The sequence below is a fragment of the Passer montanus genome, unplaced genomic scaffold (genome assembly GCF_014805655.1).
Source record: "Passer montanus isolate IOZ18808 unplaced genomic scaffold, ASM1480565v1 scaffold27, whole genome shotgun sequence".
Taxonomy (NCBI): Eukaryota; Metazoa; Chordata; class Aves; order Passeriformes; family Passeridae; genus Passer; species Passer montanus.
The window spans coordinates 1,173,072-1,195,929 of record NW_024367372.1 but is presented as its reverse complement, the minus strand read 5'-3'; the positions used below and the strand labels follow the sequence as shown (position 1 = coordinate 1,195,929).

Sequence of the window (22,858 nt, the reverse complement as noted above, 5' to 3'; positions counted from 1 at the left end):
AAAGAGGGGCAAACTCAGACCTCCAGGTCCTTCCTCATCCCTCCATCCCCAGGTGGGAGCTGTAAAAGATGCTCCAAGTCCAGACCCATCACTGACTTGTGCAAGCCCATCTGAGCTGAGCTGCTTGGGAACATTTTTTGGAAGATTATTGGAGTTTGTTAATGCCATGTGAAAGCCGGGCTGCTGGGAAGGTTTTGCTTTCAGGGGAGAAATGCAGAAATTGAAGAGGATGCAGCCAGGAGCTTTGTTTTCCACGCTGGTTTTGGGAATTTGTTTCCTTTGACAGTGACTTATGGCCTGGCTTTCTTTTCTATTTTGTTAGAGCAATAAAGAAGATAAATCTATAATAATTCAGCTCCCTGTCTTCAATAAAATCTCGTCTTCTTCACACAGCCCCTGGGAAGATCTCCATTTTGCAGCCCTTTGAGATTGGTTGTGTTTTTCCATTTCACCTCTTCACCGGAACGACAGAAAAATAATATTACCAGTAAAATTAATAGCTAAATACAATTTCTGACAGAGGAAAAGCTTTCAGCAGGAGCAGCTGTGACTGTGCCGGCCCCAAGGATGCTCTTCAGCAAAGGTGGATGCTCCCATTGCTTTTGTCTTTGATAATGGGTTGGAAACCTCAAATATCAGCTAATGAGAGTTTCAGTCCTCAGCATGGATTAACATCAAGCCAATCTTTGCTGGTTTTGGGCTTCAGTCAGGTGCAGAGGACAAAGGGGAGAGAAGGACGGTGGGGCAGACACTGAGGCAGAAGAATGGAAGTCATCGAGGGCTGGGAAGGACCTGAAAGACCAGTGAGGAACAAAGGGGGTGAGGGCATTTCTGTCCCCTCAGACAGAAATTTCTGTCCCCTCAGAAGGAGGCAGAAGAGGCTGGAACCGGGCTCCATGGGAGACAGGAGGTGGGACAGCAGAGCAGGGCGAGGGCCGCCTCTGACGGTGCAGGGGCTGGCGGCGGCGGCGCCGCTCCCTCAGGGGCAGGAGCCGCCCCGGGCGCTCTGCAGGGGAGCTGCCTCAGAACCCCCAGCCCAGACAGGAGGCCGTGGATGCCGGGGGCAGGAGGGGATCTAGAGCCCCAGGAGTGATGTGGAGCCCGGGCTGGGGTGACCCCGAATCCCCGCTCGGGACCCCTCGGTGACCCCGAGCCGCAGCCGCCGGCGCGCGGCCCCTTTAAGAGCGGCCGGGTCCCCTTTACTCTATGTTTACATAACACGGCCGGGCCGTACCACTGCTGCCTGTGCGGGGGGGCGCGGCGCGCGGGAGGGGGCGGGACGCACCCGCGCCCAGCCCCGCCCCGCCCGCCGGCCGTTAATGGGCGCGGGGAGGGCGGGGCTACTAGTAGCCCCGTGGGGGGGGACGGCACCGGTTCGCTCCTCCCGCCCCCCCGGCGCGGCGGGTTGGTCCGTCCCCCCGGTGGCCCCGCCCTCCGCGCCCCCCGCGGTGTAGCGGATGTTGCCGGTGGCCGGCGGCGCAGAGCAGAGCGGAGCGGAGCCCGCTCGGGACGCGCTCCCGCAGCGGCGGCTGGGACGGGGGCGGCCGGTGCTACCACAGCGGCGGCCCCATGTTTTCCCCCAGCGAGGAGGAACTGTGCGCGCTGAACAAGGAGCCCGTCAAGTATGGGGAGCTGGTGGTGCTGGGGTGAGTGCTGGGCAGGGGCTCCGGGGAGCTCGGGGGGGAGAAGCGCGGCGGTCCCGGAGCGGCGGGGGGCTGCCCCCTGCCAGCCTCCGGCTCAGCGCCGGCCGCGTCTCCGCGCTGCGAGTGAGCGCTCGGAGCTGGAGGGGGGCGCGAGGGGGCGCGTGGCGCTTCCCGCCTTCTCCCCGGCCGAGTGCGCGGCGCGGCCGCTGGAAGCGGGGGGGTGACCCCGGTGCCCGAGGGGAGCGGGGAAGGATGGATTAGGGGGGGTCCCGTTGCCTGAGAGGAGTAGGGAGGGATGGATGGGGGGGGGGGGGNNCAGGGGGGGGGGGGGAGTTCTCGTGCGGGGAGAGGCGGAGGAGTGAAGGGGGGGAGGTCCCGGTGCGCGACGGGGCGCGCGGTGCGGCCGTTGCGGGGTGCCGGTGCCCGAGGGGAGCGGGGAGGGCTGGAACGGGGACCCGGTGCCGGAATGGAGCGGGGAGGGCTGGAACGGGGGCCGGGTGCCGGAATGGAGCGGGGAGGGCTGGAACGGGGGCCGGGTGCCGGAATGGAGCGGGGATGGAAGCGGGGTGGTCCCGGTGCCGGAGGGGCCCGCGCGGCGCGGCCCTTGCGGGGTCCCGGTTGCGGACGGGCGGACGGAGCGGGGTCCGGCCGCTCTCGGGCATCGGCGGGGCTTGGGGCAGAAACTTCCTGCGGGGCCTGGGGGTGCGGGGTTATGGCGTACAAACCCGGAGTTCTCGTGCGGGGAGAGGCGGAGGAGTGAAGGGGGGGAGGTCCCGGTGCGCGACGGGGCGCGCGGTGCGGCCGTTGCGGGGTGCCGGTGCCCGAGGGGAGCGGGGAGGGCTGGAACGGGGACCCGGTGCCGGAATGGAGCGGGGAGGGCTGGAACGGGGACCCGGTGCCGGAATGGAGCGGGGAGGGCTGGAACGGGGGCCGGGTGCCGGAATGGAGCGGGGATGGAAGCGGGGTGGTCCCGGTGCCGGAGGGGCCCGCGCGGCGCGGCCCTTGCGGGGTCCCGGTTGCGGACGGGCGGGCGGAGCGGGGTCCGGCCGCTCTCGGGCATCGGCGGGGCTTGGGGCAGAAACTTCCTGCGGGGCCTGGGGGTGCGGGGTTATGGCGCACAAACCCCTCCGCTCCCCGCTGCGAACCCCGTCCCTCGGCCGCTGGCTCCGGGAGGCGGCGTCCTCCTTGCCGGTGGCAGGGAGATGACTTTGGAACCGGGAGGCTGAAGCGCTTACATTCAGGTTCGCCGTGGAAATGCTTATTTTCTCGGCTTGATATGGATCTTAAAGTAAATCCGCTTGGCATCGCGCTGTTGCCCTGCTGTTAAAGCTCGCAGCCGCTCTGCTGAGCGCCGCGGAGGCAGATGAGGGAGAAGCGTCTAAGCCGTGCTTGCTGAGAGCCCTCGCCAACCTCAGGAGAGATGCTTAATTTTGGTGGCTCGGTACGTGGAAGCGTGTGGGCAATGGAGTAATTTTTCAGCGCTAAACGCAGCGGAAAGGTTTTGGAGCCAGCCGCGAGGCAGCACGGTCACAGCCTCGCTGCGTTACTCAGCCTCCCCCGGAATCTGCTACAGATCTGCTGCAAGGTCGTAGAAAACCCTGTTCTGGTTTTCTTCGGGGTTTTTGTTGTGTTTCGGTGCTTTCCTAAAGAGCCGTGTTCACCTTTGCAGAAGAAGTGTTTGAAAAAGAGCAGTCCAGGCTGGGTATCCAGCAGCGCACCTTTTTCCTTAAGGGATGCTGAATGTTTCCTGTCACGAGACTGGGTCAAGACGCAGTTACCGTGGAATAAAACACAGCTGCTGTCATGAACGTGGCGTAGCTGGCACTTGAAATCCTTGAATTTAAGTCCCTTGATTCGTGAGGAATACCCATATCACACTGAATTTAATAAAGAAATGTTCTTACTGTTTCATTCCTGGCAATGGAGGGTGAGCTCAGCTGTGCAACACTGTCTCTGACAATAAAGTCATAGTATAACGCAGAATCTTTAATTAAATTAGAGTGCATAAATTGATGTTGTGCTGCAGAGGCTCTTTGTGCACAGCTGGAAGCATTTTCCTTTCTGTTGCTTTACTATTTTTAGCAGCAGTTGAAAGTGCAGAAGAATGAAATGTTTTGGCTCTGATCTTAACCTGGCAGAGTCTGGTGCGCTTTGCCTTTAATATGGGGACGCATTGATCTCGGCTTATCGGTTCTGCTGGGCTCTTGATCTTCACTGTGTGTGTTGAAACACGCCAATAAAATCGAAATAAAATGTATATGGCTGAGTTTAGGTCCTGTTTGAGTTGCAGCCGTTCTCTAAAACTACTGAGGCTGCATCTTGTAGGTGTGAGACGTACTGAAAACGCAAACAGATGCTGTTGTCCTTGCAGTGCAGCCAGGGACAAGAAGTCTGTGCAAGGGAGCTGAGTGTCCCTGTGGCTGCACTCAGACAATGGGGCACTGCCTGTCACTGCTCACACAATGGGATGTAGGGCTAGGTAAACGTGATGGAAGCAACCCAGGAAATCTCATGACTTCAGTAACTGTATTTTTAATTTTTAGATGGAAGATTGTTGTTTTAAGAGCCCTTTGCCACTTCAGGAGTTTATTACTGCGTGTCTCATCAGAGGTGTCTTAAATGTTTGTAGTGCCATAAATAATGCAAACATCCCTCTCTTTGGTGATTCAACATTTGTGACTAGGAACTCTTGGAACAGCTTAAGCTGTTCAGTATGCTAAAAAAACCACTTAATACCTGTTTTGTATTAAAATCTTGTAATCTGGAGTTTCATTTAAATAAGACAGTGTAAATCTGCTCTCCTCCCTGCAGTGAAACTGAGACCTGGGGACCAGCAGAAGCGTACTGTTGCAGCTCCTGTTACAAGTGCCTGATTAAAATTGATAGAGCAGCCTCGCAGCTAGGTTTAAAAAAAAAAAAAAGGAAAAAAGCTGTTTTGAGACACTGTGTGGGTTGTGTTTTTTTTTTTTTTTTAAAGCCTTGATTGTGATGTTGATGAATAACTTGTGTCTTGAACTGTGAGACTTTTAAATTAGGTGGTGAAAAGGATGATGAACAAAGGAATTGGCGTACCTGGCAAACTGCTGAGCTCCTGTTTTTAAGATGACAAAACTTTCCCTTTATCTTTTGCTCTCGCTCTGCCAAAAAAACCACTTAATACCTGTTTTGTATTAAAATCTTGTAATCTGGAGTTTCATTTAAATAAGACAGTGTAAATCTGCTCTCCTCCCTGCAGTGAAACTGAGACCTGGGGACCAGCAGAAGCGTACTGTTGCAGCTCCTGTTACAAGTGCCTGATTAAAATTGATAGAGCAGCCTCGCAGCTAGGTTTAAAAAAAAAAAAAAGGAAAAAAGCTGTTTTGAGACACTGTGTGGGTTGTGTTGTTTTTTTTTTTAAAGCCTTGATTGTGATGTTGATGAATAACTTGTGTCTTGAACTGTGAGACTTTTAAATTAGGTGGTGAAAAGGATGATGAACAAAGGAATTGGCGTACCTGGCAAACTGCTGAGCTCCTGTTTTTAAGATGACAAAACTTTCCCTTTATCTTTTGCTCTCGCTCTGCCTTAGCAGTATTAAAGTGGGGTTGCTGTACCTTGACCTTTAAATGAAGGGGAAGGTGTTTTTTTGGCAGGAGGTGGCTTTCCCAGCAGGGCACGTTCCTTATTGTCTCAATAGTTGGGATTGCTCAGTCTGCACCTCAGCGTGAGCCCCAGTAAAGCCCCAGGCGTTTCATGTGTGCAGCAAACACACTTCTGATAACCTTCCCTGCTACGTCTGTGCTGGCAGTGATGTGGCAGCGTGTGTTTGGTGAAGGTTTTGCCGAGGTTTACATAATCAATGTTGTAGTGAATAGAAACAGTTTATGTAAATCGAGCCAGACAGGTCAAGATGGCTGGTAAAGAAGAGATCATCTGCTTTATTGTGAATCTGCTTGTGTACATCTGCTCGTAGCATCATCTGCTCACAAAAGGCTCTGGATTTCTTGGTGAAGCAGAAACATTCATATTCTAATTCTTTTTGAAGAAAAAAAAAGAAAGCAGCTTTGTTTGAAGTCCTGTCAAAGTAATGGCTCATTATATATTTCTTGGAACGTGGGGCTGGAGGGAGTTGGGGAGATGCTGAATGCAGTACCAAGTACCTGAATAGTGTCAGGGTGTTTGTTACTGCCTTTGTCAGTAGCTTTTGTTTGACTCCTCTGGTGTCCTAATGTTTTGAGGTGCCTGTCGTGGTGCTCCTTTGTCCCCTAACTTTGAATTGTGCCCTGAAGCCTTTATTGCAGCCGTGTCACCTCTGCTAAATGAGGAGCCGGTCCCTGGCTGCAGGGGGTGGCTGTCACTGAAGGCAGGTGTCAGTGGCCTGGTGCCCTCAAATCCTTCGGGACTGCACGGTGGGGATGGGCAGCTGTGACCTCTCAGGAAAGTCACTTGATTAAAATGATGTAAAATGCAGAGAGACCTGAGCTGTAGTCAGCGGCTGAGTTCTGAAACAGTGAAAGATTTGTACCTGACATTGAATGCTTTTTTTGGATGGGGTTGCTCGTAGTTGTGTGCATGTAAATGGGATATTTCTCATTAACCAAGGGCTTTCTTGGTGTTTCCTACTCCTTAGCAAGGAGGTGCAGCCTGGTGCATCCTCAGCTGAGGAAGACTTTGTTGTAGAGACTTACTGGATTTTGCAATATCTAATGCATTTTTAAATCTAACCAGACAAAACTCTAAGGGCAGTCCCTCAGTGTCATTACAGTAGTAATTTTGAAGTTGCTGCCAACATTTTATGTGTAAATTTTCCATTGACTACCATTAAAATAAATGAATTGGTTTATTTGGAGGCTTCAGTGCTGAAATAAGCCACTGTGAGTTATGTGAGCATTGTTTAATGTGGATTCTTGGATATCCTTGAATAAGCAGGTTATATTTCTGCTTAAATTTAACCTTTTGAGAAAGTAAAAGGATGGGTCTTAGAGCAGCCTGGTCTCGTGGAAGATGTCCCTGCCCATAGTAGGGGGTTGGAACTGAATGGTCTTTAAGGTCTCTTCCAACCCAGCCATTCTGGGATTCTACAAAAATTGTCACTTGTGTTTACAGTCATACATTTTGTGGTAATTTTTGGGAAGCTCTTCTCTCTTTGATGGACCACTTTATACTTGAAGCAACTTTCGATCCTGAAACAGACTTTTTGTGTTAATCTGAAGGGACATGCATTTTTAAATTCCTGTTTTTCATGCTACCTTTTTCTGACTGATCAGAGTTCCCATTACCTTTTTAAAGGGTAAATAAAGTTTCTGAAGTATCCTCTGCCTATAAACACGTTTCCATTTTTTAACTTATCTGTCTGGCTTTTCACCTAGCTCCTGTTCATCTCTTGCTGTTCAGTTCAGGAAGAAGCCAGTGCAGGTTCCAGTGGTGTTAACAAATGCAGAAGCAGTGTGGGATCTCTGCTTGTCCTTGAGTGCTGTTTGCTGCTGTGCATGGACTGCAGGAGGAGGGAGAGTCATCCTGGCTGTGGAATTAAACTGGGACTTTGTTTGCGCATAGATGGATTTGCCGATACCAGACTGAGGCTTGGTTTAATGACTTGGTGATTTCCTGCACTGTCTGCTATAGATATGTTGGTGAAACTGCTTAGGTGACTTGAGTTCTGCCTTTAAGCCTTATTTAAAAATGTACTTTAGGTTTCATTTAAAGGAATGACTGTAGCACATAATGAGAACTACCAGTTAAATGTGTTCAAGGTCATGATTCTCTGAGAATCATTGGCTCCAGCAGTCATAGCTGGAAGGCTGCTGCTCTGGAGAAATAAATTTTGTTTTTTTGGGGTTTTTTTCTTTGATATTGACAGCAGCTTCTTGGTGACCTTTATGTCTTGTGCTGGGTTTATGGTGGATCTTATATGTGCATATTGCAAATGTGCGATCAGGGTCAGTTCAGAACTTGCAAGGAGATTAATCAAACACCAGAAGAATTGTGTCTGAATAGAACATTAACTGCAGTATAGAAAAACACTGGAAAGGATTGTTTGAGGAAAGGTCTGTGGATTTTTTTTGAAAGCTTGTGTATGGCTGGATAGAGCAAACGTTTTGCTTCATTTAAGCTAAGAAAGAAAACATACTTGAGTTGATTTTTTGCAGCTATCCTATTCCTTGGAGTACTTTTGACTTTCTCAGGGTGCAGATTTGTATCCAGCTGTAGGCTTTATTCACAACATCTCAGTACCGATGTAAAATCAGAGAGCAGGAACGTCAGACTCTAAAATCTATGTTTATTGAAGCAAATCACAGCATCAAACGTCTGCATGCTTTAATGTTTGTTATAAAAAGGAAACCGTGCATTCTGGAAGTTAAACTAATCCCCTTGGTGTGTACAGGCAGGAGGTCACACATGTGGAAGTGAAAGACTCGGGGTTTTTTTCTTAAAATATGGAAAGCAGTTTACTCTGAATAAACAAGCCTGGGAAATGTGGGACTTTGCCTTTGATGCACCAAGTAGCTGTTCCTCTTGTGCCCTGAAAGAATGAGGGGTGAACAGTTTTCCATTTTCAGCTGAAATTTGTAAATGGGTAAATACTGTAACAGTCCACTTGGTTTCTTTAAAATATGTATATAAACCAAGAAAATACTTTCTAGGCCTTTAAGGTTTGTTTTTTGTTGCTGAAACCAGTGCCTTACTTAAGCTATTTTGTGTTCCTTCTTAACAGCAGGCTGTTCTTTGATTGTGATTACAAGGTTGCTTGAGAACAGTTTTCCTAAGAAGTCAGGAACTTATTATCCAGTTCAAACTGAAATTATAGCTGGTTTATACTTACAAACTAATGCTGCTCTCTAACTTGCTCAGTAGTGACAGAAGGTATAAACTTGATACTTTAAGATAACAAACTCCTTCTTCTGTACCCTAATGAGAAGATGTGTGAGTGTAGTACTGAGCCTGTGCCTTGCTCTAGTGGGGTTTGTTAGTTCAGGGTGCCAGCAGAGAAGTTTTACAACTCTTTGCAAAGTCCTCCAGAAATGTCATGTTTCCTGTTGGTGTTGTCTGCTCAGCCTTTGGTTCCCAGTTTGTCCTGAGCACTTGTGGCTGTGAAACCTTCCAAAGATGACTCCTCTGGTGTGTTAGTCGCAGTCTTTGTTTAGTGCTTCTTGTGGTGTCATCTCAGTCTGGTTATTCTGCCCTGTCATACTTGTGGTGTATTTGTCCTGTGGTCAGCAAGGCAAGTGAAGTAGAGGAGGATTTGGTCTAAGCTCCCAGCTTGAAGTAGGATCTCGAGCTGGTTTCCAGTGTGCTTTGTGCTGTCAAATCCTTTTTTGCCTTTACTGTTTGATACCCTAAATCTCATTTGTGTTGGGGATGCTTTTCATTTTATCAACAGAAATCCTTATGTTTATTCTTGCTCCGTCCCAAGGTCACCACTGGAAGCTTGCATGTGACTTGTCACGAGTTTAAACCTTGAGGGACAGGAATGAGGTGCTGGCATAGGGAGTGTGCTCGTTTCCAGAGACTTCTGAGGCAGATCTGCTCATTCTGTTTTATAAAGACATTACTGAATGGTGCCCTTGCATTTTTCACTTCACCTGCACACACCAATATGTTGAGGGGCTCCTGCCTTTCCTTCAGAGGGCTTGTTTCCCTCTTGGTAAGATGCAGTTCAGAATTTTATGCCTCCCTTATTTTTGCGTCATATTTGTTTTTAGGCATCTCCTGGTGCAGCTTTATACAGGTTAGTCCTGAATCTTGAGTTCATAGTGACATCCCCATACTTTGGGGGACCAGTTTGTGCCTTGTCTGACAAAACTGTAAGTAACATCTGGGATTAGACTGCTTTAATCCTATTAGTTGCTAGCCTGGAATAGTCTTGGTGCTCATGTTAAGGAAAGAGTACAGTTGAGTGCAGTGGGGGTTCCAAAGCAGAGATTAGTGAGCTCTGAGGGCTGAGCAGGAGCAGTGCTGTCCCACCAGCTGTGTCCCCTCTGCTGACTCCTCTGTTTGACCTTGTAATGTCACCTCCTGTGCAAATACTCTCCCTGGGTCTCTGCAGTGTTCATGACTGAATAATGATTTAAAACCAAACAAAGAGCAGGCAGCAAACTGTTTGTAGGGTTTTCGTAAAGTCTGAGTAGGCATCGTGGTGCTGGGAGTTCAGCAGTAAGAGTAACCTGTCTTTGGGTTTGCCTAGGAATAAACATCTCTCCTGCCCTTCCCACAAACAGCACTTGTTGGCTCGAGTTAAAAGATCTTAGGATTCAGGAAGACAGTCCTTGTAGGAAATCCCTGTATGGCCAAACTTGAGCAGTTTTAAATTTTTGGTATATTTGCAGACTTGTCACTGAGGGGCTGTGTGGTGGGAGGATGCAGCATCTTAGTGTGATGGGGTTATGAGTGATGTGTGAACAAGGTGACACTGGACTTGCATTGTCTTCATCTAGACAATGCTTCTACAATTACTCATTCTGATTAGTGCAACCTCTGCTCCTAAAAATAGCAACTATCAGCTGTTTTGCAATGAAGTTTCACTCAGTTCTTCATATTCCAGCCTTGGAAGTCCTCGTGTGAGGTCACTGGGAAGCACGCACACAGCTGGGCAGTACAGCAGTTATTGGCTCATGGAGAAGAGAGAGTAATTCAGCTAAAAGCTTTCCTCTGTTTCACAACAGATATGTCATCTGGAGGGAGCACATTATAAACAGCAGTTGTGAAAATGGATACAGACAATGTCTACAAAGCTGAAGAGTTTGTTGTGTTAAAAGCAAAGTGGTTTGGAGATGAGCTCTGTTTGATGAGGAATGATGTGAAGGTGCTGATAGCTGAAGGACCTGTTTAGCATCCTGCTTTCAATAGCAGCTTGTTTATGCTGGAGAGAGGGAAAGCAAGCAGGCTCTGTTTTGTGATTCTGGAAATAATTTACTTCAGGTCATTTAACATTATAATTTTTAATATTGCATGCTGACATCACTGTAGATAAAACTCAAGTTTCAAGGAGGATGGAGTAGATGTGGGCTGTGCCTAATCTGGGTAGCACAAGGCTTCCTGTTCTAGGGAATTGATACAAAGGCCACATGTGGCCTCACTGAGTGTCTGTCAATAAAGACTTGGTGTTCTTCTGTCATATTTATTCCTTGTATTAACTATGATATAGCTACATTGCTGTGTAGCAACTAATTGTGTTTGCCAGAGGTGCCAGCAGGCAGCTGCACAGTGAGGGAAGCACTGTGTAAAATGTCTGTGCTGCCTCCCCAAAGGAGTGGGGACAGGCGAGAAAAGTTTGGAGACAGCTGGCACATAGTAGGTTGAAAGGAGAAGGCCAGGAAGCATTGTGGTCTTCTCCTTGAGTACTGTAATGGTAACTCACCCCTGTTGTTGCAAAATTATTTTTTTTCTCTTTATATTCAAGGGATTGAGGACAAAAAATTCTCAGTGTTTCTTTCTGAGGAATGCTTTTTAACTTACTGAGGCACTTGCTGAACTGTAATGATGTCTTTAGTGGGCTTTTAAATTACTCTTCACCCAGAAATGTGTGTGCTGTCTTTAATTTAGAATTCAGTTCATAAGCTGTCTTGAAAGAATTTTATTCTTCAAACTAGCTGGCTTTACCTCAACAAACAGGTAGGCTTCAAACTCCTAAGGTGTATCTTCTTAAGGCATGGAAATGTCATGGGTGAAGACAGAGTGGGACTTCCTGTGAAGGCAGTTAGTCACTGCATGAAAGTAAACAAATGGAAGTGAATAAAAGCTTAAATCTCTGCTTGCCTGTTACAAATAAACTGGAGCCCAAATGTACAAACCCTGGAGCACGTGCCCCTAGGAAGAGTGAAAGAACTGTTTAGTCTGGTCACAGAAGTTAATGGGCTGAAACTTTGATATAAGCACAGCTGTATTTCTTCATGTGCAACAGCATGAATTCATTTTGATTGTTGGTGTCTGATTTAGTGCTGGTGGAGGCACAGCCTTTGAAACAGGAGTAGAGTTTGTGTTTTCTCCTTTCACAGGAGACACCGTGCTGGTGAAAGATAGCGAGGGCTGTGTGGCTCCTGCTTCCCAGCACATCCTGTGCCAGGGTTCAGCACCTCCCAGGCTGACTGTGTTTTTTATGGAGCATTGACTACTATACCAAAATGTTGCTGTACTTTTAAGTTGCCTTCTTCCTAGTGCATGTTTGACCTCTGAGAGCAAATAGCTGTGCAGCTCAAAACTTGGATTCAAAATCATTTTGGTGTTGAAGATGAATCTTTCAGATTTGATAGGATTCATTACCTTGTGCTTGCCCTAACCTTCCTGCTAACAGACATGCAATACTTACTTTGAATTGCATTCTGAATCTTAAAATTTGCTGGAATAGTTTCTCAGTGCATCAAGGAGTGAATTTTGATTCTTGAGTTTGGTGTGAGGCTTTCAGTGCTGGGCAGTGGGCAGAAGTCCCATTCCAGAGCCATGTGTGTGATGGGAGAGGTGGCCATGCCCTGCTGCAGGTCTGAAGAATTCAGAGGAATTCTTCATAAGTGTTCCCTCATCTCATTCTGCCAGAAGATTTAATTAAATGGGCTGTCAGTACCTTGGTGGCTTTTGCCAAAAAACTGCTGGCAAATTAAGCAAATGGAATGATTTGGTGTTGGGGCAGATCTGTGAGGAGGCAGGTGCTGGTTCATATGAGCAGCTGAGTAACTTCTTCCATCAGAGCAAAAACTGGAGAAGAAAATTTGGCAACAGCCAAATGGACAAGCCTTGCGTGGTTTTTTTACTCCACTTTTGTTTTAGGCTGGGCTTCACTGGAAGAATGAAAATGCAAGATGAGAGATGCCTCAGAACAGCACTGGTGGTGCAGCTACCCTTGGGATGGTGCTGACAGTCTGGGAGGTTGCAGGATCTGCCTCCATGGGCAGAAGCTGCACTGCTTGGTTCTTAGTGTCTGCGCTGGGATTTGTTCCCTAGGTGAGATGCCTTGCTAAGGTGCCAGGGTAGAAACTGCAGGCTGCTGGTTTGCTTTTAGGGATGTGTACTGCAAATTTTTTCTCGTAATTTCCATAAATATTTTCTTGATACCCAGATATTTTTTTCTGCCCTTTTTGGTAATGAGTCCCCGTGGCCATTTAAAAGACTTTGATGGAGCTTTCCCAAAATCTCTGGCTATGTTCTTTCTTTTGCCTATGAAAGATAACTAAGCTGGGTTTTTTCCAGTATTTTCAGTCTGCTTGCTGTCAGAGCAAAAGAGCTTTAACTTTTGACTTAGGTTTGATGCCTTTTTCCATGTTTGAGCACAAAATGCTGGAGTTCCATTGCTCACTTAGCTGTGCCTTATCTCTGGTTGTGCAATCCCACTTCCAGCTGCAAAACTGAGTGCCATATATCCAGTTTTATTGCAAGTTCAGAGTTTCCAGTGTGCAGAGACTGGTGTTACCCAGCAAATAGCTGTCCATGTAAGGATGCAGGGAGACTACAGAAAGTACAGTTCCCTCTGTAAGCCAAGCCAGGGTTTAAGTGATTAGCAGGGTCTAAGTCAAGCTGTGTGTACCCTCCTAGTTTATTATCTGCGACGTGACTTCAAATTGTACTCTGCAATTGGCCTCTGATCACGTATTGCTGGTTTGCACCTTCAACTCTTTGGAGGAGTCTGGTTTATGTTACGGCTTTACCTAGTGGCAGTCTCTTGGTGTGGAGAGAACAATGGTAAAATGATGCTTTGTGAAAGGGTAAGCAGATTGAGGCAGAAGTGATTTGCTCTTTGACCTCTGGGCATTCTGTGGCCAGTGCAGGCAGGAAGGAAGGAACTGGATTTGGGGTTGGCTGGGGTCCAGCTGCAGACTCTATTCAGACCCAAGCCAGAAGGAGCATGGGCTTATTTGTAAGTTTTGGGCAGAGATGACAGTTGAGAAAAACCAGCTGTCTCACTTTTGTGAGCTGATGAAATTACTTATGAATATGTCAGGTGGTAAAAGCGGGATGCTTTGTGCTGTGCAGAGACTGAGAAATGCATTAAAGATCAGTTTGTCATGCCTAAGTCAAGAGACCAAAACATTTAGCTGAGTTAAACTGAGAGAGATAAGAATGTATGATGCTCTTTAATATCCTGAAAATCAGTGTATTCATTTGTAAAAACAACTCATTTATTGTAACCATGAGTCTAAAGGGATGTTCTCCACCTCCTGCACCAAAGTGGAGATTGTGTAAGTGATTGTGAGCAGCCTTTGGTTTACTTAGTCATTATTAAATCTAAAGGCTGGTCTGGTTGGATAGCACACATTTCATTTTCTTCCTGCTTTTCTTCATAGACTTAATTCAGTCCTTCTCCAAATACAGAGTATATTTGATATACAGACCTATGCAGTGTGACAGCTATTGTCAAAATTTAAAAAGTGTGGTATAGCAAGCAGAGTTTTGACCTTTTAGTTTCCTGTTATTTGTCGTTTGTTTTGGAAGAACAAATGTCCACATAAAGACTGTTCAGATGGGCAGTTTGTCTTGGCTTAAACGAATCCAGGTTAAAATCTGGAGAAGTTCTGAAAAGGTGCTTGTTTCACTGATGGTCATAACTGTTTGTAGGGATGCCTCAGGGTTTAGCTTTTATATTTTCAGATTCTGTGCTGCTTTAGTGTGTGGGTCTCAGCTTCATATAAGGGGATGGTGCGCTCTCTGCACAGAGTGGGTAGACAAAACAATTCCTTCTCTAGCTGGGGTCCAAGGACAAATGATCCAAATCTCAGGCCCAAGAGCATAAACAACATGGACTGAATAGAGAAAAAACAGGAAGGATGGGACTGCATGGGCTGCAGCTGGAATTGGACAATTAACTCAAATATGCAAATGGAGCAGAGCTGATCCCAGGGAGAGACCCCGGCAGCGCTCGTGCATTTTGTGACCATTTGGGTTCATCTTGGGTGCAGCCCTGGCTGGGCTCTTGTGCTGCCCAAGGTGGATCCATTAAGGCCTCCCAATGAATCCCTGCTTTATTCTTTAGCTCTGTCCAGTCTCTGTTCTAGGTCAGCCTTCACAAGGCATCTGTAGCCTCTGGAACTGCTGCTGTTTGTGGTGTGGGATAAGCTGTCTAAGGATGTGGTGCTGGGGCAGAACAAGGTGTCAGTTTTGGGATGGTGATGCCACAGCTGGAGGAAAGCAGTCACTGCTCCTGGCTGCCCAGGCAGTTTTCTTGCAGGACACTGAAGCCTCAGCTCTGCTGGTACCACGGGCTCCCTCTCCCAGTCATTTTCCATCTGCCTCTGGTGAATATGCTGTGATTTACTGAGAGATGTAGTGACAGGTGAGGTTGTAGTCTGTAACTGGAAATGAAGGATGTCACTGAACTGATTTTATTCCACAGCCTCCTGATGCTATTTGAGCTCTGGTGAGGAGAGGCTGTAAAGATGAATGAGATTCCTACCCCCTTCCTTGTTAGACATCAGGGAATCCATGTGACTGATTCTCACCTCTGAGAAAAAGCTTCAATTGGAGCTGTCACCTCAGTAGACAAAGAAGGAATCCAACTGCAAGACATGTACCCAGAGGAAATCATGCTTTGCTGGTTTCCTGGCTTATGAAACTCCTTGTTTTTTCATTGTTCTCCTTGTCACTACCAGTGCTTCACCTCTGCTGCCTGCAGTAGTAATAACAGTGTTGGGATGTCGAGTTGGAGTGAGTGGGAATGGACACAAATGTTCTGCTACCCCAGGTAACTGAGGGATGGGTGTAGGAGAGATTCGGGTGTAGAAGAGAATAACTCTCAATGTTGTCTTTTTTTAGGAAAACCAGCTTTTTGGAGTAATTTTGACCACAACCTGAAACTGCTTTGAGAATTATCAACCATGTCTCATGTAGTTTAGCAGCCTCATTTTGCCTCATGGATGAGCTCAGTTCAGAGCTAAGAATAGTATTCTGTGTTACTCAAACATTTAAATTTTCTGGATGTGGAAAGTCTTCTTTTCTTAGTGGTTGTAAAATAGCCTAGTGGAGGATTTCTGTCCTTGGCTAAAACTCCAAAATGAAAAAAATTGGGATTTGTCCAGACATGAATGCCTCTCCAGTAGATTTCAGGCTTGTTCCTTTCCAGTGGACAATTCCAAGAGTATTGCTTCTGAGTTCTGTGAAGATACTGAAACAAACTGATGGGGTGTGAGTATTTCTGGATGTCATCCTTATCTTCTGCTCCCCCTCAAGGTGGTGCAGCCTGAGAGATTTCTACAAATGCTTATTTTTGTTAGGGCTGTAGGAGGAAAGGAAAACAGTTGTGAGACACCCTTAGAGATATTCCTATGGGTATCATGCCAAAGAATTGACAGATTTGCAAGGGTTTATGTTCTGAAATGCACATGCAGCACCTTTAGCTGGGCAAAAGGAGGACAGGAAAGAATTTGGTATCTGCAAAACCCACATAAAAACGAGACAGTACGGACATAATCTGAGTCTTGCACATCCTCCTGCACTGCAGTGGCTTTAAAGCTCTTCAGCATTGTACCATTCCCCTGTTCAGCTGGAAACAGTGCAGCATGGCCAAGGTGCCCTTATGGAGAGTGATGTCAGGTATAAAAACTTGAGGGCAATAGGGAATCTCTGGAGCCAGGCAGCTGTAATCAATTACTTGATTTCTGTGTCTCTGAACTAGCTCCTGCAGTCATGCTTTGCTGGGCAATGCACTTCCAATTTCAGTCTTGGGCTCATGAGCTTTATTTCCACAGCTGAATTTCCATTTTGTTTGCAAAAGCTACTTCTGAGTCCTGTAGTGCTGTTTGATATTATGGCCTGTACTTGGGGAAACATTGCTTTAAACAGATCCTCTGTTTTCTTGGTCTGGTTTGCCCCATAGGGCGTCCTTGCCTTTAAAATCAAAGGAGTCTAGAGAAATAGAGAGAAACATATGGGGTGGCTTGTTTTCTTGAAAGTTGGTGAACAAAAATAGTAATAGTATGCTGTCTGTCTTTGTGGGTGTTGGCAGAGAAAAAGAGCTGGATTTCCAAAGGAAATAATTTGAGGGAGAACTATCTGTGGTTTTAAACTTATTTTCTTTTCTACAAGCCATTGTGCCACTTGTGCACATTACTTAATATCTGTTGGAATGAAACTTCAGCTTGCAGAGTTTAACTAGAAGTAGGCAGGCTGGAATAGCCCTGCAAAGGAGCTGAGCGATGGTTTTTGCTCTAGGAAACATCTCTGTATCTGCTTTAGAGCCTTCAGTGTGGTTTCAGAGCTTGCATCTGTGTATGAACACAGTCTTGTGTAGCTGTCTTGCATAAAAGTCTCTTGCTGCTTCAGTGAGGAGGAGATTCCTTCCCATCTGCAGAGCACAGCAGTGCGAGATCTCCTGTTCAGGCACTGCTACATGAAATTCTGTAGTGAGATTCTTCAGAGATCAGAATCTCTGAGCATTTGGAGGTGAAAAAACATTAGGAATTCATCACTTCTGTTGCTTTGATTCATTCTTAGTAAGTTGGCGTTTTCTGAGGCCTGTGAAAGGTCAATGTTTACTTTATGTAGCATTTTGGGAAGCCCTCCTAAGGGAAGCAACTCTCAAAATTCAGTCGGTGAAAGTGTGAAACCAAAAGACTTTGCTGTCATGAAGGTACATAGATCAGAATTCATTCTGCTGATCAGCAGTAAACACCTAATAGCTTTGCAGAAATCTTTTCCTGGCTAGAGATGTCTGATTAACTTTGTTATAGATGATGATAAAAGCAAACACCCAAGGTTGCTGGGAATTAGTAAGCTGTCAGTGTGTTTTAAGTCTGAAGAAGATATATTGAAGTCTAGCTCTCTGCACTGCTGCACTGTTAATTTCTGGTTTATTAAGACTTTTTAAAAAAAGCCCCACAGTTACAGCAGTGCTGTGATGCCTCTGTAGCAATAGGTTTCAGGCAGTTCTTTTAAGACAGTGTATGAGGAGTAATTTATCCTGTGTGGATTTTAGGGCACATAACACACTTGCTCACCAAGAACAGGCAGAAAGGTAATTCTTTGCTTTTTCTCTTTACTTACCCACTCTAAATGTGCTAGGAGCAGGCATAGCAGTGGATTATCTTCCCTTTGACAGCTTGTGCCGTGGAGCAGTTGATATAATGCAGAATCAGTGATATTAAGAAAGCTGCTGTGTTCAGGCAGCAATGCTTACAAGTGCTACAAAGAAGGAAACCCAGTTATTTATTTTCTTTTTCAGAGGCAAGTATTTGGGATTTTATTCAGCAGTTGGGGTTGAACTGGGAGCTGTGCATTTGTAAGGGTGTCTTTTCCCTGGGAAACTAAAAGGAATGTTAAAATTGATGGAATTAGACTTGGATGTTGCAGCTCAGGATGCAGTAGTTGAGTGCCTCTCTATTCGATGCACTGCTGGTGAGATCACCTATATTCACAAAATGGATGCATTTATCTCTCCTCTGTGCTAAATGGTATTGAAACCAACCTAAGACTATTCTTGTTATGCTTGAGTGTTTGAAAAAGCTGTAACAGACATCCTGGAACTTCTTCCACTGTCTGTGAAATCACAAAAATGACATTGCCACCTCAGGTGAACTGAAGTTTTAAGAAAGCTATCACCTTTTCTTATGAAAATGTGAACTATCAAATAGTCCTTGATAGGTTTTTAGGGAAAGCACTTGATTTCTTAGGAAATGACTGTTGGGACTGTGCTTTTATTTTCAATGGCTCAAATGTTCCTTTGAGTGAAATGTAGTTTCTCCATAATGTTTAATGTACTGCAGTTTCAGCTGTACTGTGGTGTTACTACTGTTCATTCCTCAGGCTAAAATGTGAGAGGTTTGGTTTTGCACCTCAGAGCATGCGGGAAGTACAGATAGGTTGGGAAAATGTTCAAGAATGTCAGGGCAGGTGGGTTTTGAGTCTCTCGTCCCCTTGCATGCTATGAAGTCTAATTTGTCTCAGTTTTAAACTTGCAGCCTTTTCTTGATGTGATGTTTAAGAGCAGATTGTAAATGGTTTCCAAACAAAGCTGTGTGGTTCCTAAGCCTCTGGTGGTGTGGATCAACAGGATTCCTCCTTCCTTTCTTTTCTCCTGCGCACCAAAACCCAGCTGTGTGTAGTACTTTGCTTTGAAAGGGATTTTGTGTTTTTCTGACTTGTTTTGAGTGCAGTGAAAGTCAGGTCTCACTTTCTGCTGTATCTGTGTGTATTTCACCATATCCAGCAATTCCAGTGACATTTGGTGGATTATGGCTCCTTCTCAGATGAGTGGCATTTCCTCTGTGTTATGAGAGGTTTAGGGTTGGAAAGAGGATTCTCTAAACATGGTGCTTTGCCCAACTCTTGTGCTCTTTTAGCTGGAATAAAAAGCATGCTTTGAAATGAACCTGATTAGTTTATACCCTGTGTTTTGCTGTGCATTAACATTGCTGGTTTTCTGCAGTGGTGAATGGATTTAGCTGACAGCTTTGGAGATGGGCTTAAAGCACTCAATAAAATTGCCTCCTTGTTAAATGAATGCTGGGGGGAGCAGTAAAATGTTGAAAATAAGGATTGTTAAGGAAATAATTATGTGAAAGAAGAAGTTTCCTTACCCCTTACCCTTTGATTTCTAAAAAGGAAACTTCTTGCATTCTAATGTTCTGCTGGCATATTACTTCTGTTGGAGTTGGTATCATAATATCTTAAATGTGGGGATTTTTCTGTTAAAGTTGCTATCTTTCTTTCTCGTATCATGGTTACCTATGTTTTATGTTGTGAGGCTCAGGTCATCCCTGCCTAGAGAGTTTTTATCTGTTGTTTGGAACTGTCAAGTTATTTGGCTGCTTTAATTGAAGCTCATCCTGATGCTCTGGCAGGCTGCATCAGCATGTTCTTGGGTTCTTCCAGAGTGTCAGCTTTTAATCAAACTCTTGTGCTACTTATATAGCTGTCTTTGATTTCACAAAAACAAAGGTAACAATTTATTTTTTTCCCCAGAAAAGTAATCTGGGACAAGTAACAAGCCACTTGCTGAGAAAAATCAAGGAGTGTAGGAAGAAGTTTCTGCAGAAAGTTTCTCCCAGCCCAGGAGAAACATCAGACCAGCTCTTTTGTATTCCTGACTGGATCTCCCTGGTCTTCTGTGCCAAGGAGCTGCAGTAATAAAGCCCTGACTTCTGTGCCCCTCGCTTGGGGACTGGTTGCTTCTCTATTATTTTACTCCAGAGGAGAAGAGTATCAAAATAGCCAAGAGTTTTGGGAATTTTGGAGGAAGCTGGATGTGTGGTGTAAATAAAGCTGTTTCAAAGCAGTTCTTACACAATTAATTTGGTATTTGCAAGCCAAGAGCAGCCTTTAATTTTCTGTGCAGAGTGAAGTTAATACAGATCAGGTGGGTTTTTCTTCAAGTGCCTGTATTACGTAAGCTAAACATGCATGAGGATTAGTCAGCTGTATTTTCTATAAATATTCTCCTGAAACAAACTTGATTTTTTTTTATTACTTGTATGTTACAGCTGTTATAATAGCAGGGGAGTCCTGCTGGTGCTGGAATGGGATGTGTGGAGTGGAATAATTAAAAAAATGAGTTAACCTGATCTGTAGTGTACCAGATCCTTTCATCTCTTGGAGGGTGGAGGTGGGGGGGAACAGGAGGAGGCCACAGCAGCCAGGAATAGCCTTTCCTCCCCAAACCAGCAGAATGACCAGTTCTGCTCCAGAACACCAGGGAATAATTAAGGTCACCCTGGAGAACCTCAGCTAGTGCACGTGTGACTTCTTGTGGTGTTTCCAGCAGATAAGGTTCTACTTAATTTGTATACCCTGGGAAGGAGGAAAGTAGGCTCTGGCTTATCTGATCTGCAGTAGGTGCCTCTGAAAGCTTTTTTTGGTTTATTTTTTGTGGTGTACATAACCTTTTACTGTGTGCTCAGCTAATCCATGGGGCTGGCTGGGTAGATGTGAACATGAAAGTTCTGGGAGTGTAACATTAGGGCTTTGGGGTGGTTCACTGCTGGGTTCCTGATGGTAGGAGCAGCTTTTGAAAGGTAGCTAAAAGAAGTAATTAAAAGTAATTCCTAATCATGAGCCAGTGATGCAAATCAGCCTTTTCTCTGAAAAAATCTGGGGTCATGTCACAGATCAGGCCAGGCTGTGTTTCACTGAATCACTGCAGCCCCTTTGAAGGCTGGAGGACAGTACAGGGAGCAGTAAACAAAGCAAGGAGTACTAAAATTGGGTGCTGGGGAGGAGAAGGCTTGTGGTGAGCACACAGGGCTGATCACTGTGCCAACGAGTGTTCCAAAAATGCTGCAGAAGGGAATGCTTCCTGGAGTGTTTTATGATAGTAAAATGACTTCACAAATGCAAGTTGTAAGAACAAACACTGTCTCAGAAGCAAAGAATAAAAAAAACACCACCAAACTGATTATAGCCACAATTAATGACTCCAACATAGGGATAATCAAGTCCACAGATGCAAAAACAGTGCTTTTAATTGGGTGAAGAGATGAGATTATTTGGGACTTTGGAACTTGTTGGTTTGGATTTTCTTGCTCTGCAGGAAGACTGGTTTTGTTGAGCTGTATGACTGGTAGTGATTAGGAGGCATTTATGCCTATGGAGATGTCTTAGCCAGCAGAGTCTGAGGTGGGACTGTGTCTTTCACTCAGGACTTCTTCCCAGGTTGCAAAAAAACAAAAGTCAGTGGTTTTTTGTTAATCCAAGGATGGAAGCCCTTTGGTTATCCATGAGTTGCTTATTGCTGTAGCCTTTCTTCTTAATTCTACTTCAGTTTTGTGTTTGTAACTACTTAAAACGTTTTCCTTCAGAAAGAAAGCAAAATCTGGTGGGAATTAGTCTTCTAGCACGTGAGCCTGCTGAGAGAAGGAAGAGAGAACAGGTTGTTTAAGCTGTTTGGTGGATTTGGCAGGAAGTGCAGGAGACTTGAGTGACCTGGATCTCCCTTGCTGTGTGCGTGGGGAAAGTTTTAACTCTAAAGATGTTGAAACGCAGTGGGGAGGCCTGGATTTTCCAGACTAACTCAAACAAGGGTGTCGTGGATTGACTGGATCAAGCCTTTGGGTTGGGATGGAGCAGGTGACTCTGCCAGCTCTGTGTTTTGTCACTCTGTGGCCAGAAAGCAGCTGTACATTTTTCCAAAGGTGCAGTGGGGAAAGGGAACCTTCTGGTCAGTCAAGGCTTGTTGAGCACCTGGGGATGTGGGCAACAAGGAAAAAACAGTATAAATAAGACAGTATCCTCCTTCCAGCCTCCAAGAAACCTCAGCATTAAAGGTGTTCCTTGCAATCTGCTGTAGAGATCTGTGAAGCCCTGATTGTTGAAGGAGCAGCCGTGTGTTCACTGCCAGAACTCCCTGAGACGAAGGGGATTAGCAAAGCTCTGGTGGTGGAGCTGCTTCTGGGACACACACTGCTGCATGCAATCAGCTGGAGACAAGCTGAGACCTAAATTCATATTGAGTTAATATATCTGTGGCACTGATAGAGCAGCAGAGCACACAGTTCAAAGGGGGAAATGAAGCAGGAGTATCCCGTTGGCACAGAAGTACTCCTTAGCTTTGCTTCTGCTATTTGGCAACTCTTCCCCATGAGACTGAGTTTGAGAATAACTTCACTGTTCTGTTTCACTGAAATTCTCAGATAACTGGCAGACAGCAACTGCTTGTTTTCTGAAGCTGTGATGCAGAAAAATGTGTTGGAAATAATTCTTGCCTTTTTTTTTTTTAAAAGGAAATCCTTAGCCATTCTTTTGCTGGAATATTACTAGACACAAAATGAATTGTTGAGGTTGATACAAGGGAAGAGGGCGTAAAGACTGTGAAGTACTGGCAGTGATATTATATAAAGGGAGACACAAATACTCTTATTTTGTTGTCAGCTTTGTGTATATTGAAGCTTTCTGTTTGTGTTTTGCTATAAACATGACTTTTTCCCTTTTAGCATGTGCTCAAGGGAGGGAGTGCTGGGTGCTTCAACAGCAGAGGGTTTTCCACTTAGCACTGGAGTGTGGAGCTGTGAAAAGCTCTGGGACTGGGTGTTGCAAAGGTGAATAATGTATCTTTAGCCTTCATATGTGCTGGATGTCATGAAAGCTGTAGACTTGCAGTGCTTCCAAGGGAATCTCTCCTGCTCCCTGCTGTTTTCAGTGTTGCTGATACAAGTGCTTCTGTGGCTTTGCAGTGGGCTGGAGAGTGAGGAATGTGGTTTTAAAACTGAACTTAAAGCATAAATCTAGTTTTGTTTCCCCTTCATGTGAACTAGGCAGAGAAGTAGTGGGAACGAATTAAAAAATGAAAGGTGAGATTGCTGCTTTTGGCAGCAGTGTGGGACCAC

General features: G+C 45.7%; 1 protein-coding gene across 2 annotated transcripts in view; it reads left to right on the top strand.

The window, feature by feature from the left end:
- The first annotated feature begins 1,449 nt into the window (after positions 1 to 1,449).
- The window catches only part of PELI2 (pellino E3 ubiquitin protein ligase family member 2), a 68,021-nt gene continuing 46,612 nt past the window's right edge, over positions 1,450 to 22,858 (top strand). For both annotated transcript variants that reach the window (XM_039712840.1, XM_039712839.1), the window contains exon 1: positions 1,450 to 1,646. In XM_039712840.1, the coding sequence (XP_039568774.1) occupies positions 1,570 to 1,646 (77 nt within the window). In that variant the 5' untranslated portion in view covers positions 1,450 to 1,569. The remainder of the gene's footprint in view (positions 1,647 to 22,858) is intronic.